Source organism: Enhydra lutris, unplaced genomic scaffold (genome assembly GCF_002288905.1).
Source record: "Enhydra lutris kenyoni isolate GAN:26980312 unplaced genomic scaffold, ASM228890v2 scaffoldscaffold4, whole genome shotgun sequence".
Taxonomy (NCBI): domain Eukaryota; kingdom Metazoa; phylum Chordata; class Mammalia; order Carnivora; family Mustelidae; genus Enhydra; species Enhydra lutris.
The window spans coordinates 922,551-941,414 of record NW_019154088.1 but is presented as its reverse complement, the minus strand read 5'-3'; the positions used below and the strand labels follow the sequence as shown (position 1 = coordinate 941,414).

At 36.5% G+C, this 18,864-nt stretch overlaps 1 protein-coding gene and 1 pseudogene across 2 annotated transcripts in view; one reads left to right on the top strand and one right to left on the bottom strand.

Moving 5' to 3' along the window:
* The first annotated feature begins 223 nt into the window (after positions 1–223).
* LOC111159181 (olfactory receptor 11H6-like) overlaps positions 224–18,864 on the top strand; it is a 39,707-nt gene continuing 21,066 nt past the window's right edge. The window contains exons 1-4 of the mRNA XM_022521624.1: positions 224–265; positions 1,867–2,634; positions 3,391–3,398; positions 18,574–18,851. Coding sequence (XP_022377332.1) covers positions 224–265; positions 1,867–2,634; positions 3,391–3,398; positions 18,574–18,851 — 1,096 coding nt within the window. The remainder of the gene's footprint in view (positions 266–1,866; positions 2,635–3,390; positions 3,399–18,573; positions 18,852–18,864) is intronic.
* LOC111159833 lies at positions 3,647–5,544 on the bottom strand (annotated as a pseudogene). Its single transcript, XR_002641428.1, has one exon. The product of XR_002641428.1 is annotated as a medium-chain specific acyl-CoA dehydrogenase, mitochondrial pseudogene (transcript).

The following is an 18,864-nucleotide window of genomic DNA, read 5'->3' as shown; positions in this document are numbered from 1 at the left end:
TGACAGAGAGAGACCACAAGTAGGCAGAGAGGCAGGCAGAGAGAGAGAGAGAGGGAAGCAGGCTCCCTGCCAAGCAGAGAGCCCAATGTGGAACTCAATCCCAGGACCCTGGATCATGACCTGAGCCAAAGGCAGCAGCTTAACCCACTGGAGCCACCCAGACGCCCCAGGAACTGGGGGGTCTTAAAGTATATATATAAAAGATTGAGAGCTAGTAGTTGACATGGTCAGATTTTCTAAAAACTGTCATCTAGTTACTATATGGGTAAGTCTCTAGGCATATAAAAATGGAAACAGGCAATTTAAAAGGCTTTTGTAGTGGTCAAAATGGGAATAACATGCACCAGGGTGAAAGCTGATAGGAACGCTAAAAATTGTTCAGGTTCTGAATGTTTTGAGGCCTAGAACACTTGTTGATGTAGAATATTGAGAGGAGTGGTAAAGATGTGGCCAAAGTGTATAGCCTGGACAGCCGAGTGATTGGTGGTGCCATTCAGTGGTATGGCAGTAAAGGAAGGACTGGCCAGTTTGAGGGAAGAAGAATCTTAAAAAGTTTAATCATAGGCATGTTTCATTAGATATCAAATGGAGATGCTGAGAAAGAAATTGAGCAGATAAATCCAGGTTATGAAAGAGACTTCACAGCTAGGGAGAGAAAAATCTGGCTTCATCTTGCATAGTTGGTTGGCTTTTACATCAAGGGGCTAACTGGCAGGTCACTTGCAGAGAGAGGATCAGTGAAGAAGGAAAAATATTCCTGGGGATTAGGTCCTGGGGAAAACATGTACAGATCAAGTCAACCAGGAGAAACTCTGACATAGAAGCTTGAGATAATATATAGAGAGAAATGAGAATGACTAGTCTATGCACAGATCTCCAATTAATATAATTCAAGTCTCACAATGCTTTCAGTGATATAACACCATAGTTATTTTTACTTTACATGACAAAATATATATAGAATACTATCATGAGGTACTTTCCCTGCATGTGATAAATTTCAACTGAAGACTGAAGCCTGTGTACTCTAGTTAGGGTAAATCTCAGTTAAAAGAGATCATTAGTGTTTAGTCTAAACCTCATTCATTTAGGGACACCTGGATGGTTCAGTTAGTTAAGTGTCTGCCTTTGGCTCACGTCATGATCCCAGGCTCCTGAGATGGAGCCTTGCATCAGACTCTCCGCTCAGTGGCGAATCTGCTTCTCCCTCTCCTTCTGTGATCTCTCTCACTTGCTCTCCCTCAAATAAAGTCTTTAAAAAAATAAAAAAATAAAAAAAAATAAACCTCATTCATTAAACCTCATTCATTCATACCAATTTTATTTAAAATGTTTATTCAAAGTGACAGAACAAGAAGCTTACTCCTCTTCAGCAACAAATTTTTAACTGTAAAAGGAACAAAGCTAAAAATAAAGAATACTTTGAAGAATTGTGCCTATCACCAAACACTGAGAGAAAGTAACATTGCAAATTGTGTGATTTCAGGAGATCTTTAAAAATAAGAGGTCACACAAATGTCACAAGTGGCCTCACTGATAGCAATGGTTGACTCTAAGTTGATGTTTCTGAACTTGGTTGAAAGCCTCTGAATGACAAGAAGCATCTATCTTAATTTTATGTAGTGCTGAGGACACATAAAAAGGCAGGGATTTAATGGCCCATGATGAGCATGGTAATCATGATGGTAAGACTGTAAGAAGGACCCACAGCCCCAAGTTCCTTATTTCCTCCCAATATCGCTGGGGCAAAGTGTGCTAAATATCTTTAAGTAACCTAAAACTGTATTGTCAATTAAATTGTAAAGAAAATTGAAGAACATCTTAAGATGTAGTCATTTGTAACATGGTGATGTCTTACTATTGCAGTTTGAAGAGAAAAAAAAAATGAAAAACCCAGTTGAAAATAACCACTCTGACCCTGTGAGTGAATTCATTCTTCTTGGATTCCCTTGTTCCTGGGAGATTCAGATCCTCCTCTTCTCATTCTTCTTTGCAATCTATGTCCTGACACTAACTGGAAACCTGTGCATTATCTCTGCAGTGTGGTGGGACAACCATCTCCACACCCCCATGTACATCCTGCTGGCCAATTTTTCCTTCCTGGAGATCTGGTATGTCACTTCTACTGTCCCCAGTATGCTAGCCAACTTGCTCTCTGAGACCAGCACCATCTCCTTCTATGGCTGCTTCCTCCAGTTCTACTTCTTCTTCTCCATGGGTACCACTGAGACCTTCTTCTTGTCTGCCATGGCCTTTGACAGGTACCTTGCTATCTGCAGGCCCCTGCACTATCCCACTGTCATGACTGTTCAGCGCTGCATCAGAATAGGAGCTGGGTGCTGGGTGTGTGGCTTCTCCTGTTTTCTCCTCCCAGTTTACCTCATCTCCCAACTTCCTTTCTGTGGTCCCAATACAATCGATCATTTTTTATGTGACCCAGGGCCCCTTATGAAGCTGTCCTGTGTGCCACCTCGTGCTACTGAGATCATCTGTGCCATCTTTAACTCAGTCCTCATTTTCTCCACCTTCCTCTTCATTACCAGCTCCTATACTCTGGTGATCAGATCTGTGCTGAGGGTCCCCTCAGCAGAAGGTCGGCATAAGGCCTTCTCCACGTGTGGCTCCCATCTTGCTGTGGTGTCCCTATTCTATGGCTCTATCATGGTGATGTATGTGAGCCCAACAGCAGGAAATCCAGCAGGGATCCAGAAAATTGTGACTTTATTTTATTCTGTGATGACTCCATTTTTCAATCCCTTGATCTATAGCCTCCGGAATAAGGAAATAAAGAAGGCCCTGAGAAAACTGTTTCAGATTATGAGATTTGGTCAAAGACAGCCTCTCAAGAACTAGAATCCATATATGTATAGGACATATAGGGATATAAAATTACAGGAGTTTAATGGTCTTAAGCAAATTTGAGAGGCAAATATGTCTCCCATATTCCCTGAAATAGTTTTAGAAATGTATATCAATGAGGCAAATAGCAAACGAGATCTTACAAGAACTTGCATAAATCATTTGTACTAGATTTTATTGTATTAGTACTCCTGTGTGTTGTACGCAAACAGGAAAATGTGAAACGTTCTCAGACCTCTGCAAAAAAACCATATATAACCCAGATATCACCTGGTCAGCTTCTATCTCTTGCATATATAGGTAAATTTGCCTCTGATCCCCAGTTTCTCAGTGATCACCTGTTTAAAGTACCCACTGCTATCTCCCTACTTATCCTACAAACATGTTCATGTGTGCTTCTTTTCTCCCACTCCTGAATCTACCTTGTGTCTTGTTTTGATTACATCAATCTGCATGTGAGACTCACCCCTTCAACATTTTATCCAAAAACAAAGAAAATCCAGTTTTGTGTGGGTTCATTAACCTGACTAGAGGTTGGGGTTAGGGAGAGTTACAGGAAAGGCCACTGTGCTGAACACCCAGTCAATCTTTCATATTATCCCTGGTCTGCCTCTTTCTCTTCTTTCCTCATCCTCTTCCCACCACCTACCAGAACAACCAGAACATCTTTCTCTTTCTTATTCAGAATAATTATTTTCCACATGAACCCTTTGCGATTTTCAATTGTTCCTCAAACCAGGCTTGCCAAAGTTTCTCCTCAGCAAATCTAATTCTTTTTTTTTTTAAGGCAGATTTTATTTATTTCTAAATAAGGCAAGTAAAATGCAGATTTAGAATTAAACAGGTTTTCAATAACTTCTGGTTATTATATGGTGAGAGAATTATGAACATCAAATTTTTTAGTATTATTGTACAAAACTGAAAACAAATGCTTTCCAAATTGTAGCAACATGAACTCCCCCAATACATTAAGTCTACAAAGACACTATCAAGTTATCTGATGGCATCCAAATCCTATAATGCTTTCTCAATGTAAATTTTGAAACATTCTGAATACTTTTATAAGCCCATTTTTCAAAAATGTCATTGGAAAAATATTGAAATCAAAAGAACTTCTGTTACTTTAAGGGCTTAACATAACAAAACAAATGTGCTTTTCTAGGTTAATTTAATTCAAGTACAGTAGTACTAAAGATCACACATAACTTTAATGAAACCTAATCTTTTTGTGAAAAAGCAAGTCATAAAGTTAAACAAAATTGGAAAACTAGTATTAGAATCAGCTGCATGAGTTTGGTGTAAGTACTTATTTTAAAGTTTTAGCAGAAAAAGTCTTAAAGCTCATTCTCTTCTTTGAAGCTTAAACAGTAGGTTGTGTTCTAATCACTCAAAAGTTAATCATGTTTCTATAGCTCTCTCTTTAATTTTTATACCTGCCAATGTGTTCACGGGCTATAATAAGTCTTTGAATGTGTGCTGTACCTTCATAAATCTGATAGATCTTAGCATCCCTCATTAGTTTTTCTACAGGATATTCTGTATTAAATCCATTGCCTCCAAAAATCTGCACAGCATCAGCAGCTAACTGATTTGCAATATCTGCAGCAAATGCCTTTGCTATAGAGGCATAGTAGGTATTTCAGCAACCCGAATTAACCTCCCAAGCTGCTCTCTGGTAACTCAATCTAGCTAGTTCAACTTTCATTGCCATTTCAGCCAGCAAAAATGATATTCCTTGGTGCTCTACAAGCAGCTTTCCAAAAGTTTTCCTCTCCAGGGCATACTTGTTAGCTTCATCCAAAGCTCTTTTTGCTAGTCCCACAGGACCAGCTGCTACTGGAGGTCTAGTTTTATCAAAAGCTCCCATTGCAATTTTGAAACCAGCTCCTTCACCAATTAAAACATTTTCTTTAGGCACTCTCACATCCTCAAACACAATTCCTCTTGTATCTGAACATCGCTGACCCATATTCAATTCCTTTCTTCCAATCTGCACTCCTGGGGTATCTGCTTCCACAATAAATCCAGTAAAGGCTCTATTAGCAGGAGTCTTTGGATCCGGATCAGAACGAGCCAATAAGAAATACCAATTAGCTTTTCCTCCATTGGTTATCCACATCTTCTGGCCATTAATAATATATTCATCTCCTTTCCTTTCTGCTTTGGTTTTTATACCAGCTACATCAGAGCCATCTACAGGTTCTGTTACGCAGTAAGCACACATCAGTGGCTCCTCAGCCAGCCTCCCCAAATACTTCTTTTGTTGTTGGTCATTTCCAGCAATAAAAAGAGGCATTTGCCCCAAAGAATTTGCTTCAATAGCAGTCTGAACCCTGTGTATCCATAAGCCAATTCTTCAGTAATTAAACAAGCATCAAAAATTCCAAGTCCAAGACCTCCACAACTCTCTGGAATGTGTGTATTCATTAAGCCAAGTTCCCATGCTCTTTTAATTAGGGGGAGAGGGTACTTGCCACTTTTATCATATTCTGCAGCAACTGGGATTATTTCTTCCCTGGCAAATTTACAAGCAGTAGTTTGAAACTCTTTTTGCTGTTCAGTGAGCTCAAAATTAAATCCCAACTTTGGTTCATGCTGTAGGGCAGCTTTTGTATGTTGTGATCTCCAGTCAAAACGAGAAACACTTTTTAGGACCCTGCAGCTATGCCTAAACACTGCTGCCATGTTGACTCCCAGTCTGGATACTCCAGCAAATCTAATTCTTAAATAGGATTTTGTGAAAATAGGGTTTTTTCCCCCATTGTTTACTTTTTGGGTTGTTATAGGTTCTTATAACTTATCGTATTCCTTATCGTACTACCCCCAGTACCACTCAATACAAAAGAATAAATGTACTGAAACAGAGATGAGACCAGGAAACAAGATTACTTGGAAAAACTTAATGAAAAATAATGATTCATATTTTTAATTTTTCTAATTCATATTTTAAGTGCTTTATGATTTTAAAGGGATTTTCTCCTTTTTAGTATTAGAATTAATACTAACCATGCAGCAATGATAGTGTGTATGAGTCTGAGGATAGAAATAGGATAGTATTAAAAAAGAAAGAAAGAAAGAAAGAAGACATTGTGGCTACTCTTCAACAAATCGTGTTGGGAAAACTGGACAGCCACATGCAAAAGAATGAAACTGGACTACTTTCTTACACCATACACAAAAATACTCGAGATGGATTAAAGACATAAATGTGAGACCTGAAGCCATAAAACTCCTAGAAGAAAACATAGGCAATAATTTCTTTGATGTCAGCTCTAGCAACGTATCTTCTAGAGAGGTCCCCCACAGGCAAGGGAAACAAAGGCAAAAATAAAGTACAGGGCCTATACCAACATAAAAAACTTACACACAGCAAAGGAAGCCATCAGCAAGGGGAAAAGGCAACCTAGTGAATGAGAGAAGATATTTTTGAATGATATATCCAGTAAGGGGTTAATATCCAAAATACATAAAGAACTTAAAGAATTCAACATACACAACCAATCTGATTTTAAAAATGGGCAGAGGCTATGGACTCTGAAAAACAATCTGAAGGGTTTGAAGAGGTGGGGGGGGTGGGAGGTTGGGGGAACCAGGTGGTGGGTATTAGAGAGGGCACGGACTGCATGGAGCACTGGGTGTGGTACAAAAACAATGAATACTGTTATGCTGAAAATAAATTTAAAAAATGATTAAAAATAAAATGGGCAGAGGACCTGAATAGATATTTTTCCAAAGAAGACATACAAATGGCCAAAAGATACGTGAAAAGATGTCACCATCACTCATCATCAGGGAAACGAAAATCAAAACTATGATGAGATATGTCACCTCACATCTGTCACAGTGATGTAAAAATCAAGTAGACAAGAAATAACAAGTGTTGGCAAAGATGAGGGGGAAGAAAGAACCCTTGTGCACCATTGGTAGGAAATGTAATTGATACAGCCACTGTGGAAAACAGTATGGAGGTTCCTCAAAAAATTTAAAAATACAAATACCAAAGATCTAGTAATTCCACTTGCCAAAGGAAAAAGCAGTAAGTGGACATGCAAAATGGATGAAGGGAAGTGGGAGATACAGGTTTCCAATTATGGAATGAATAAGTCACAAGAATAAAAGTTACATCACAGAGAATAAAGCCAATAGAATTGCAATAGTGTTGTATGGTAACTGATGGTAGGTACACTTGTGGTAAGCACATCATAATGTATAGAGTCACTGAATCACTATGTTACACACCTGAAACTAATGTAACACAGTGTGTCAACTATAATAAAATAAAAATAAACCAATTTTTAAAATTTTTTATAAAGACATGCAAAAAAATGCTATAGTATGATTAGAAATAAATTAGGAATGGGAAAAATGGGAAAATGCAACAAAGATTAATAACAATTTGATTTAGAGGGACTCATAGTGCCATTAATAATTTTTCTATATTTTATCATATTTGACAATTTTTTCTTAGATTTTCTGAAATAGTGATTTTAATTGTATATAATTTTCTAGCACAGTGTATATGCCTCATAATAAAACAAAGAGCAAATGTCCTATGTGGTATGCAACTTAAAATGATAAAAAGAAAATCTTTATATAAGTGCAAAAGCTATAAAGGTGCTTCATCCAGGAAAAGAGATATTTTGGGAGAGATTTAGGCAAGTGAGTCTCAGGCCTTCAAAGTTGTCTCCCTAAAACAAAAAGAACAGTGTTTTTTGTTTTTTGTGTTTTTTTTAAGTTTCACTGAGTTGTTTTTTTATTAATCTTTTTTTTTAATTTATTTTCAGCATAACAGTATTCATTGTTTTTGTACCACACTCAGTGCTCCATGTAGTCCGTGCCCTCTCTAATACCCACCATCTGGTTCCCCCAACCTCCCACCCCCCACCTCTTCAAACCCTTCAGATTGTTTTTCAGAGTCCATAGTCTCTCATAGTTCACCTCCCCTTCCAATTTCCCCCAACTGCCTTCTCCTAACTCCCCATGACACTTCTCCAATGAAGACATACAAATGGCTATCAGACACATGAAAAAATGTTCATCATCACTAGCCATCAAGGGAGATTCAAATTAAAACCACCTTGAGATACTACCTTACACCAGTTAGAATGGCCAAAATTAGCAAGACAGGAAACAACAAGTGTTGGAGGGGATGTGGAGAAAGGGGAACCCTCTTACACTGTTGGTGGGAATGCAAGTTGGTGCAGCCTCTTTGGAGAACAGTGTGGAGATTCCTCAAGAAATTAAAAATAGAACTTCCCTATGACCCTGCAATTGCACTACTGGTGATTTACCCCAAAGATACAGATGTAGTGGAAAGAAGGGCCATCTGTACCCCAATGTTTATAGCAACAATGGCCACGGTTGCCAAACTGTGGAAAGAACCAAGATGCCCTTCAACGGACGAATGGATAAGGAAGATGTGGTCCATATACACTATGGAGTATTATGCCTCCATCAGAAAGGATGAATACCCAACTTTTGTAGCAACATGGACGGGACTGGAAGAGATTATGCTGAGTGAAATAAGTCAAGCAGAGAGAGTCAATTATCATATGGTTTCTTTTTTTTTTAAGATTTTATTTATTTATTTCAGAGAGAGAAAGAGAGAGGGAGACAGAGCATGAGAGGCATGGAAAGGCAGAGGGAGAGGGAGAAGCAGACTCGCCACTGAGCAGGAAGCCTGAGACTGGGCTTCATCCTGAGGCCCTGAAATCATGACCTGAGCCAAAGGCACGTGCTTAACCAACTAAGCCACCCAGGCACCCTTCTTTCCCAGGGTTCTAATTATCTGCCCTGTGTGTGGGAAAATGACCTGATCTGTGTACTCTGATAAGCTTAATTTCTTCAGTAGTTCTGTCTTTAGTTTTCTCCATATCCTTTCAGGCCTCTCTATCAATATACCCAGGAAATTTTCTGAATTTCCCCTTGAATTTCACCCCCCAACGCAATGTGCCTTAGACTGTTTTTAAGATCTTAGGTTCAAACAAATGGTTTTATCAATCCTGAAACCACAGCCCACCCTGGAAACAAAATTCTGTTCACATTATTCTTACAGGAACTCTCCCAGGCCATGGGCTTACTACTGACAAATGTACATTATTTCCCCATCCCAAACACACTCAATGGTGCTAAAACTAAATTGTCAGTACCTATTATTTGGATATTGTACTATGATGTGTTTTCTCTTTCCCACATTTTTCTTTCCCTGCTTTGAAACATTCCTTCACTCATTTATTCATTTTTTTGATATACTCATCTTCCAAATATTTACTGAGTGTCTCCTATGTGTTAAGTATTGATCCCAGGTTTGGGGAAAAAAAGAAGTGCAAAATACAGGCCTTAGAGACTTAAAGTTGTTAAGAGAATAGATTCTAAGAGCTGTCATCTCAAAGAGAAATTTTCTCACTTTCATGAAAGAGAAATGAAATTTTATTTTCATTGTATCTATATGGGATGATGGAGGTTAACTAAATCTATTGTGGTAATCATTTCACAACACATGTAAATCAAACCACCATTATGCACACCTTAAACTTATAGTTATGTATGTCAATTATTTCTCAATAAAACTGGAGGAAAAGCAGAGTAAGGGCAAATAGAAAGGAACCAGAAGAAGAAAACTAAAGGATCCAGAAGCTCTATGGATTTTGTATATCAAGACAGCCTTAAATAAGCCTAGACCGGCCCACTGCTCTGATTTTACTGCTTCATCTAGTAAAGGGATCCCCAACTGCAATAAAGGTGGTAAAAAATTGAATTCAAACTGCCAAGTTAGGAATGAGGTCAACAAGCCTGTCCACAAACTTCACAAACATCCTTGCAATTGGCTGCAGATTTCCATGTTACAATTTTCCCCCCCAACCCTGTCTCTAAATTATAACAGTGAGAAACAATGGGAGAAGGGCTCAGTAGAAAAAAATAAAAATATATATATTTAGCAAGCCTTCTATATAAAAAACTATAAAACTTTATTCAAAGACATTCAAGAAGACATGAGTTAATAAGAAGATATGCCAAGTCCACGCATTGTAAGAGTAATTGTGTAGGTGACAGTAAATCCTCCCATTCAGAGCAATTTCAATCAGAATTGCAGCAATAATTTCTCTGCAAATTGACAAGAGGATCCTAAATTTATGTGAAAAGGCAATGGGCAAAGACTACCAAAAAGAATTTGAAGAGAAATAAATTTGGAGGACTTTTCTCACTAGATATCAAAACTTATTATAAAGCTATGAAAATTAAGAAAATGTACTGCTGGTACAATAGGTATAAAAAGAGAGATGATTGCACTACCAAGTATGTACCCCAAAGATACAAATTGTATTGTTCTGAAGGGGCACCTCCACCTCAATGTTTATAGCAGCAATTTCCACAATAGCTGTGGAATGGATAAAGAATGGAATATATAAAGAATGGAATGGATAAAGAAAAGAAGATGTGATATGAGATAGATCGTTTTAAAAAGCATTTTGTGGGGTACATCATTTCTGTAATTATATAATGTATTTCTTTGTGGTTTTAAGTGATAAAGACATAAGTTAACAAACATAAGAAATGTATGCACTGCTTGAAATTTAAATTATTCTTAGAATACTTTCTTTTTTTTTACTTCTTCTTTTTTTATTTATTTTTATTTCTTTTCAGCGTAACAGTATTCATTGTTTTTTGCACCACACCCAGTGCTTCATGCAATATGTGCCCTCCTTAATACCCACCACCTGGCTCCCCCAACCTCCCACCCCCCGCCTTCAAAACCCTCAGATTGTTTTTCAGAGTCCATAGTCTCTCATGGTTTAACTCCCCTTCCAATTTCCCTCAACTCCCTTCTCCTCTCCACCTCCCCATGTCCTCCATGTTATTTGTTATGCTCCACAAATAAGTGAAACCATATGATAATTGACTCTCTCTGCTTGACTTATTTCACTCAGCATAATCTCTTCCAGTGACGTCCATGTTGCTACAAAAGTTGGGTATTCATCCTTTCTGATGGAGGCATAATACTCCATAGTGTATATGGACCACAAAGAAGTTCTCAAACTCAACACACACAAAACAGATAATCATATCAAAAAAAATGGGCAGAAGATATGAACAGACACTTCTCCAATGAAGACATACAAATGGCTATCAGACACATGAAAAAATGTTCATCATCACTAGCCATCAAGGGAGATTCAAATTAAAACCACCTTGAGATACTACCTTACACCAGTTAGAATGGCCAAAATTAGCAAGACTGGAAACAACAAGTGTTGGAGGGGATGTGGAGAAAGGGGAACCCTCTTACACTGTTGGTGGGAATGCAAATTGGTGCAGCCTCTTTGGAGAACAGTGTGGAGATTCCTCAAGAAATTAAAAATAGAACTTCCCTATGACCCTGCAATTGCACTACTGGCTATTTACTCCAAAGATACAGATGTAGTGAAAAGAAGGGCCATCTGTACCCCAATGTTTATAGCAGCAATGGCCATGGTCGCCAAACTGTGGAAAGAACCAAGATGCCCTTCAACGGACAAATGGATAAGGAAGATGTGGTCCATATACACTATGGAGTATTATGCCTCCATCTTAGAACACTTTCAATGGGAGTTGCATTGCCCTTTTAGTGTCGTAATTTGATAGAATTATTTTACTGTCGTGACTAAATATAGAAATTTCAAAAGAACATATTTTCAAAAAATTTTGTGTCAGTGGGTTTTTCATTGATTTCATTTTTCATTGATAATTGGTTTAATTTAAAATATTTAGATATATTAAATTTATATAAAATATAAAATGTGTATATACATACGCACACAATGGAATATTACTCAGCCATCTGAAGGGATGAATACTTACCATTTACATCGATGTAGATGGAACTGAAGGGTATTATGCTGAGCGAAATCAGAGAAAAACAACTATCACATGGTTTCACTCATATGTGGAATATAAGAAACAGTGCAGAGGATCATAGGGGAAGTGAGCAAAAAATGAATGGGAATCATCAGAGAGGGAGAAAAACCATGAGAGACTCTTATCTGTAGGAAACAAACTGAGGGTTGTTGGAGAGGTTGGTGGAGGGGAATGGGTAATAGGGTAATGGGCATTAAGGAGGGTGTGTGATGGGATGAGCACTGGGTGTTGTATGCAACTGATGAGTTACTGAACTCTACCTCTGAAGCTAATGATGTACTACATGTTGGCTAGTTGAATTCAAATTTTTAAATTAATTAAATAATTAATTGAGACAGATGAAGTGTGCCTGGGTGGATCAGTTGGTTAAGCATCGGCCTTCAGCTCAGGTCATAATCCCGGAGTCCCAGGATCCAGACCCACATCAATCTCCATCTCCTTCTGCTCCTCCCCAACTCATGCTCTCTCTCATTCACACTCTCTCCCAAATAAAAATAAAACCTTTAAAAAAAACTATAAAAGGACAGATGAAATTAAATAGAGAATCCAGAAACCAACCCATGTATATATATGGCCACTTAATTTATGATAAAAATAGGACTACACAGCAGGTGTAGAATACAGGTTTAACAAAAAAAATATGTCTAGGTCAATGGACTTTCAAGTGGAAAAATGAAATCTAACCTATATATGTCACTCCATACAAAGAAATTATGACTAGGATAATTGCAGATTTTAAATTTGAAAGTAAGATACTAACACTTCTAAAAAATAAAGTAGAATACTTTCATAACTTTAAAATAAGCAAAAAGAATTAGCTATAAAGAAAATTGATTAATAAATTAGATGCATTAAAAGTAAGAACTTCTATTCATTAGTAAGACAGTCAGAGAAAGACAAATACCATATGATTCCACTCACATGTGGAATTTAAGAAACAAAACAAAGTGGGAGAGAAGGAGAGACAAATCATAAACCAGATTCTTAACTATAGAGAAAAACAGATGGCTACCAGAAAGGAGGTAGGTGGAATGATGGGCCAAATAGGTGATGGTGATTAAAGAGTACGCTTCTCTTGATGAGAACTGAATAATACACGCAATTGTTGAATCACTATGTTGTACAACCAAAATGAATATAAACATTTTGTTAACTACACTGGAATTCAAATTTTTTTAAAAATGAACTTCTGTTTATTAAAGAGAAATTATGAGACTGGAAAATAAGCCAGTTAAATGGGAGAAAATATTTGGAATACATCTAACTGATTAAAGTCCTGTTTTCGGAACGTATTTTTAAGCCTTTAAAGTAAAAACAAATTCCCAAATAGTTTAAAGTAGGCAAGACTCTTGAAAAGTTATTATTAAAAAAGGACCATATCCAAATATAACATGGGATGTGTTTGCCTAAATATTTTTTTCAAAAAACTGACATAATCAAGGACTGACAAAAACAAAACAAAACAAAAAAACACAGAATAATGAGGATGAGCACATACTACTCATGAGAATATACATTTGGGCAACCATTTTTGGAATACTCTTTGACATTATCTGTTATAGCTGAATATATGCATTTCCTGGAATCCAGAAATTTCATATATATATATATATATATATATATATATATATATATATACAACATAAATTGTTGTAAGCATACACCAAGAGATATGTAGAATACTATTCATTGCAGCATTACTCATACTACCCCCAAACTGAGTGTCCCAACAGTAATAAGGTGGAAATGTGGTATAATCATATAAAGGAATAATATATAGGAATAAAATTAAATGAACAACAGTTAGATGAAAAATTACAGATAAATCTCACAAATTTAATTATGAGTTAAGGATTCCAGACACAAAATAGATGCTGCATGATTTCATTTATGCACATTTCAAAAACAAATTAAAAACTTGGTGTTTGATTATGAGTAAGTAAAATTTTGAAAATTATCTCCTCTTTTGAACAAATATTATTAAATCATCAAGAGAGAAAATCCCAATTCCCCAGACAGGCAAATTGATGGTATTTAAAGTAGAGATAGATGTCATTCTGGAGAAAGTAGTATCAGGAAAGGTGACAATGAGGCTTCTGAGATGCGAGGTAATGTTCTTTTACTCAGGTGGTGGTTAAGTGGATGTGTTAATTTTTAGTAATTCAGAGAGCTGTACCATTACAATATACATATTTTTAGGTACCAAGTTTTAAAATTAAAAAAAAAAGCCTCAAGCCAGATCATTTTATTCTCTGCCAAACACCTCCATTAATCCTTTCTAAACAGTGAAAGCTGAAGTCTTTACAATAGCCCATAGGTACCTTTACCTTGTTATATTTCTACCATCTTGTCCTGCTCCTTTCCCCACTGCCATTCTGGCTGGCACCTTTCCTCTTTCCCCAACATATTACCCTTTCTTCTGTCTCTGGTTCTTGTGATTGACTATCCTTTTTGCCAGAAATGCAATACCACCAGATAGCCATACAGTTTGTTCGCTCACTTCAAGACACTGTTTAAATGTTACCTTCTCAGGATGCCTGGGTGCTCAGTTGGTTAAACATCTGCCTTCAGCCTAGGTCATGATCTCAGGCTCCTGGGATTGAGTCCAGTGTCAGGTTCCTTGCTAAGCAAGGAGTCTGCTTCTCCCTCTATCCCTCCCTCCCTCACTCTCTCTCTCTCCCCCTTAAAAGATTTATTTATTTATTTATTTGAGAGAGAGATCTCAAATAAATAAATCTTTTAAAAGGTAAAAAATGATAAATGTTACCTTCTCTATGAGGATTTCCTTACCACCCTAAAATCATGAAATCTCCCCATTCTAGTATTCCCTCCCCACTCCCTACTTTATTTTTTATCCATAATATTCCCTAATAATACTTTATAATTATCTTATTTATGTTACTTATTTTCTGCTACTTCCAAAAGAAAATATGTACTGTAAAGACAGGAGTCCTAGGGTTGTTTCATACAATATCCCTGGGATCTTAAATATTGATCAGCATATGGCAAGTATTCAATAAATATTTGTGAAATAATGAATGCCAATTAAATTTCTTGAGCTGCCAATTATTTCCAGCCTAAGATATAATTGACATATAACATTATATAAGTTTAAGGTGTATAACATTATAACATGATGATTTGATACATGTGTATATTGTGAAATAATTACCACAATACAGTTAGTTAATACCTCTATCACCTCACTTCACATAACTACCTTTTTTTTTCTTTTGGTGGTGAGAACATTCAAAATCTACTTCCTTAGTGACTTTCAAGCATATAACACATAGTTGTTAACTATAATCACCACACTGTGCATTAGAACTTATATATCTATATTATATATAGATATATCTATATCTATATATAATAGCTGGAATTTTGTACCCTTTGACCAACATCACCGCATTTCCTTCATCCCCCGGTCCCTGACAATCACCATTCTACCCCTTGTTCCCAAAAGTTTAAGCTGCCGATTCTTTCTGCTATACATAAAATGTACCTCAGATATCTGTGACAAACTACCCCAAGTACAGATATTTGATGGTCAAAGAATGATTCCTTCTTCTTCAAAATAGATAAAGGGAACCCAATGATAGAGCTCCCAGTTGTAGCTATTATGATTTAATTATTCCCCAAAAGCCTTCAACAATACATGGCTACTAGAGAAGAAAGAAAAGATAGACTCAACTTCCATAGATTCACTATTCCCTATGGAATACTATGAATAGGTGTTTGATTATAATGAAAATTCAAAAATTATCTCTTTTGAAAAAATACTATCAAATTCTCAAGAGGATAAATCTCAAATCCCAAAAGGTCATGAGGCAAAAAAAAAAAAAAAAAAAAAAAAATAGACATATATAACACCTTCATTTGGGCTTTTATTTTGACCATAAAAATGTGCTTTGAAACTAGAGAAAAAATACCTTGTACAGTTCACTCTTTGAAATCCATGAGAGATTACAAACTGGATCATCCAATTTCTTGGAACTCTTTTACATGCCTGTTGCTCTGTGAAGTAATATTCTTGTCTGGTCTCTGACCCTCTTCTCAGCATTCATACAAGGAGTAAGTAGAAACTGTATAACATGTGAGCCACATGTGCTTGAATTTCTTGCAAAAATAATTCTATAGAAAGTGTTTTCTTATCTTTGAAAAAAATGAAAATATTTCACTAGAATGAAATGCTGACAAATAAATAAAGCCCTAAAATACTAATTTCCTTGTTTCCCTGGATTCTGGAGAATATTTTTCACTTAGTTTATATATCACTCTAAAAGATTAATAGAAAAATTGGCTAGGTATTTCTAGTGAAGTGGCTTAGGATTTCTAGTGAAGATGTATGTTAACTGACATTTTGCTGGAGAAGGATTCATTTTGAAGATTTTTATTGCTTGGTGGGTAAATATGGCAAATCTCTCTTTCCAAAAATATCTTCTCTCCCAAGCCCATATATTACTTTTCAGTTCCATTACACTAATGATCCCTGGTTTAATATGGATTCTTTTTGAAGTACAAAGTTTTCAGCATGTTGCATTTTACTGTTATTTTTGTTGTACATATAAGTTGTACCCTAAACTCTGGCATTGGACAATTAGTATCCCCAGGAAATATTCTAAAACAAGAAGAGTAAGTATCAATAATGATTTGAAACAAATCCTATGTCAATGACCTTTCTGTAAATAAAACAATTTAACTGAAAAGGCTGACATTGGGTCCTGAGTAAAGAGGACCACAAAAATGTCTAAAGAAAAAAGGACAATACAGTGGACTATTTAAAAGTACAACACAGGAAATATAATCAATAATATTTTAATAACATATTTGGTAACAAATGGTAACTACACTTAGCATGGTGAGCATTGCAATATGTATAAAAGTGTTAAATCACTATATTGTACACCTGAAGTTAATATAACATTGTATGTCAACTACACTTCAAAATACTTCTTTTAAAAAGGTATTAGGGGACATGATTTCTCAAAAGCCCTATGTGAATGAGCGAATTCTTTCTTTAAAAACATTAATGAATTGTTTTCAGAAAACCCAAAGACCCAAGGATTAGGCTGACCTGAGCTTCTACAACCATTGCACAACCTCAGGGCAATGAGAATCTATAACTAGTAGTCCTTCCAATCTAAACTCTGTCTCAAAGGTAAAATGAAAGGGTTAGCCGTCTATGTGGTCTGACTTTTATATAAATTGGCCCGGGCTTCTCTGACTCAAAGTCTTGGATTTCCACTTTGAAAAGACTTCTTTGATTTATTAAATGTTCCTGATAAAATGCAAAAATACTTCCAAGAGTGGAAAACAAAAATTCAGCAAAAATGAATTAAAAGTTTGTTAATCTATGATTATAAGCTCCATAGTGCAAGATCTGTCATATTCACAGGTGCTTCTCTAGCACTCAAAAGACCACTTAACACAATGAAGAAGCATAATAAATATTCTGAATGAAAATATTTCACTTCATATAAAAGGTCAGAGGTAACAGAACTGAGTTTCAATGTATTTTTTTTCTTTTTTTAGAGAGAAATCACAAGTAGGCACATGTAGGCAGAGAGGCAGGCAGGGAGAGAGGGAAAAGCAGGCTCCCCGCTGAGCAGAGAGCCCGATGCAGGGCTCGATCCCTGGACCCCAGGACCATGACCCAAACCAAAGGCAGAGGCCTAACCCACTGAGCCACCCAGGCACCCCCTGAGTTTCAATTTAATAACAACTACATGGAATGGAAGTAGCCAGAGAGAGAAGGAAGAAGCTCCTTGTTTCAGATTTGCCCAGATAAGAAAGGCCTAGATGGCACTTAATGAAAGGTAAAATGATACCAAAGGTCTATCTAAAAGAGGAAAAAAAATACGTGGAAAAGGGCTGTGGAGGAAAAAAACTGACTATGGAAATCCTCACAAAAACTTAAAACCTAAAAAAAAAAAAAAAAAAAAAAAAAAAAAAAACTTAAAACCTATTTTCCCATTTTTCTTGCAGCTACCTTGACCATGGGTTGTACTGTATAAGTATAGGCACAATGAACATGGTCACAGTGACTCAGACTAGCTGCTTTCCCTCAGGTCAATTGCCATAATGGGCATTTCTAGTTCACATATGCACATGGAAGTCTATTAAAGTAGCCAGAGCAATTTGGAGGCAAAGGTATAGAACTTTTTCTCATAGTGTACAGTACATTCAGTTGTCTAAAAAGGAAAGGAAGCATTTTTTATACAAAACAATATGAATCCATAAAGTGGCATTAAAAAAAAAGCATAAATCCCGGAATGATAGAGGTATTTTTTATTGTCACTTTAAAACACCATAAGTAACCTGGGGGAACTGAAAGTGAAAATGAGTGTTTGTTTATGTCCTATCATTGTACTACATTTAGATAGATTCTTAAAGTGTCTTGATTTAGTTTTTTTATTATTAAGTCATTTATTAATCTTAAAAAATCAAGTACTCATAGACTGTTGAAAGAACTTCAAATGAACAGAAATGTAGTATTGATAGTGCAGGTAAATAGGTAAAAGAGTAGAAAACAAGTAATCTATCAGAATCACAAAGTGTGAATTGCTAGCATCTAGTTTAGCATTCTTAGGAAGGGAAAAATTTGTCTCCAATTCATGTTTTCCTTCTTTTCTATTATTGTGACTTTTAAAAATAATATATGCTCAGGGGCTAAGTCATGAAAGCCACTGTTTTGTTGTTTAAACAAAAGTCTGTTTACTACTTTTTCAAATAAAAGATAGAGAAATTTGGTGTTTTCAAGAAGAACTAGCGTACCCCATTAGGTGCAATAACTAAGTCATCTCCCATGTCTTCCAGACCAATGAATGTGTCCAGCACAGAAACCACCAACTCTGTCAGCCACTTCATCCTCATGGGCTTTCCTTCAAGCCCAGAAATGCAGCTCCTCTACTTTGTGCTCTTCTCAGTAGTCTACACCCTGACTCTGATGGGGAATGCAACCATTGTCTGTGCTGTGCGGTGGGACCGGCGTCTTCACACCCCCATGTACATCTTCTTGGGGAATTTCTCGCTCCTGGAAATATGTTATGTCACCACGACCATCCCTAATATGTTGGCCAATTTCCTGTCCACAAGCAAGTCTATCTC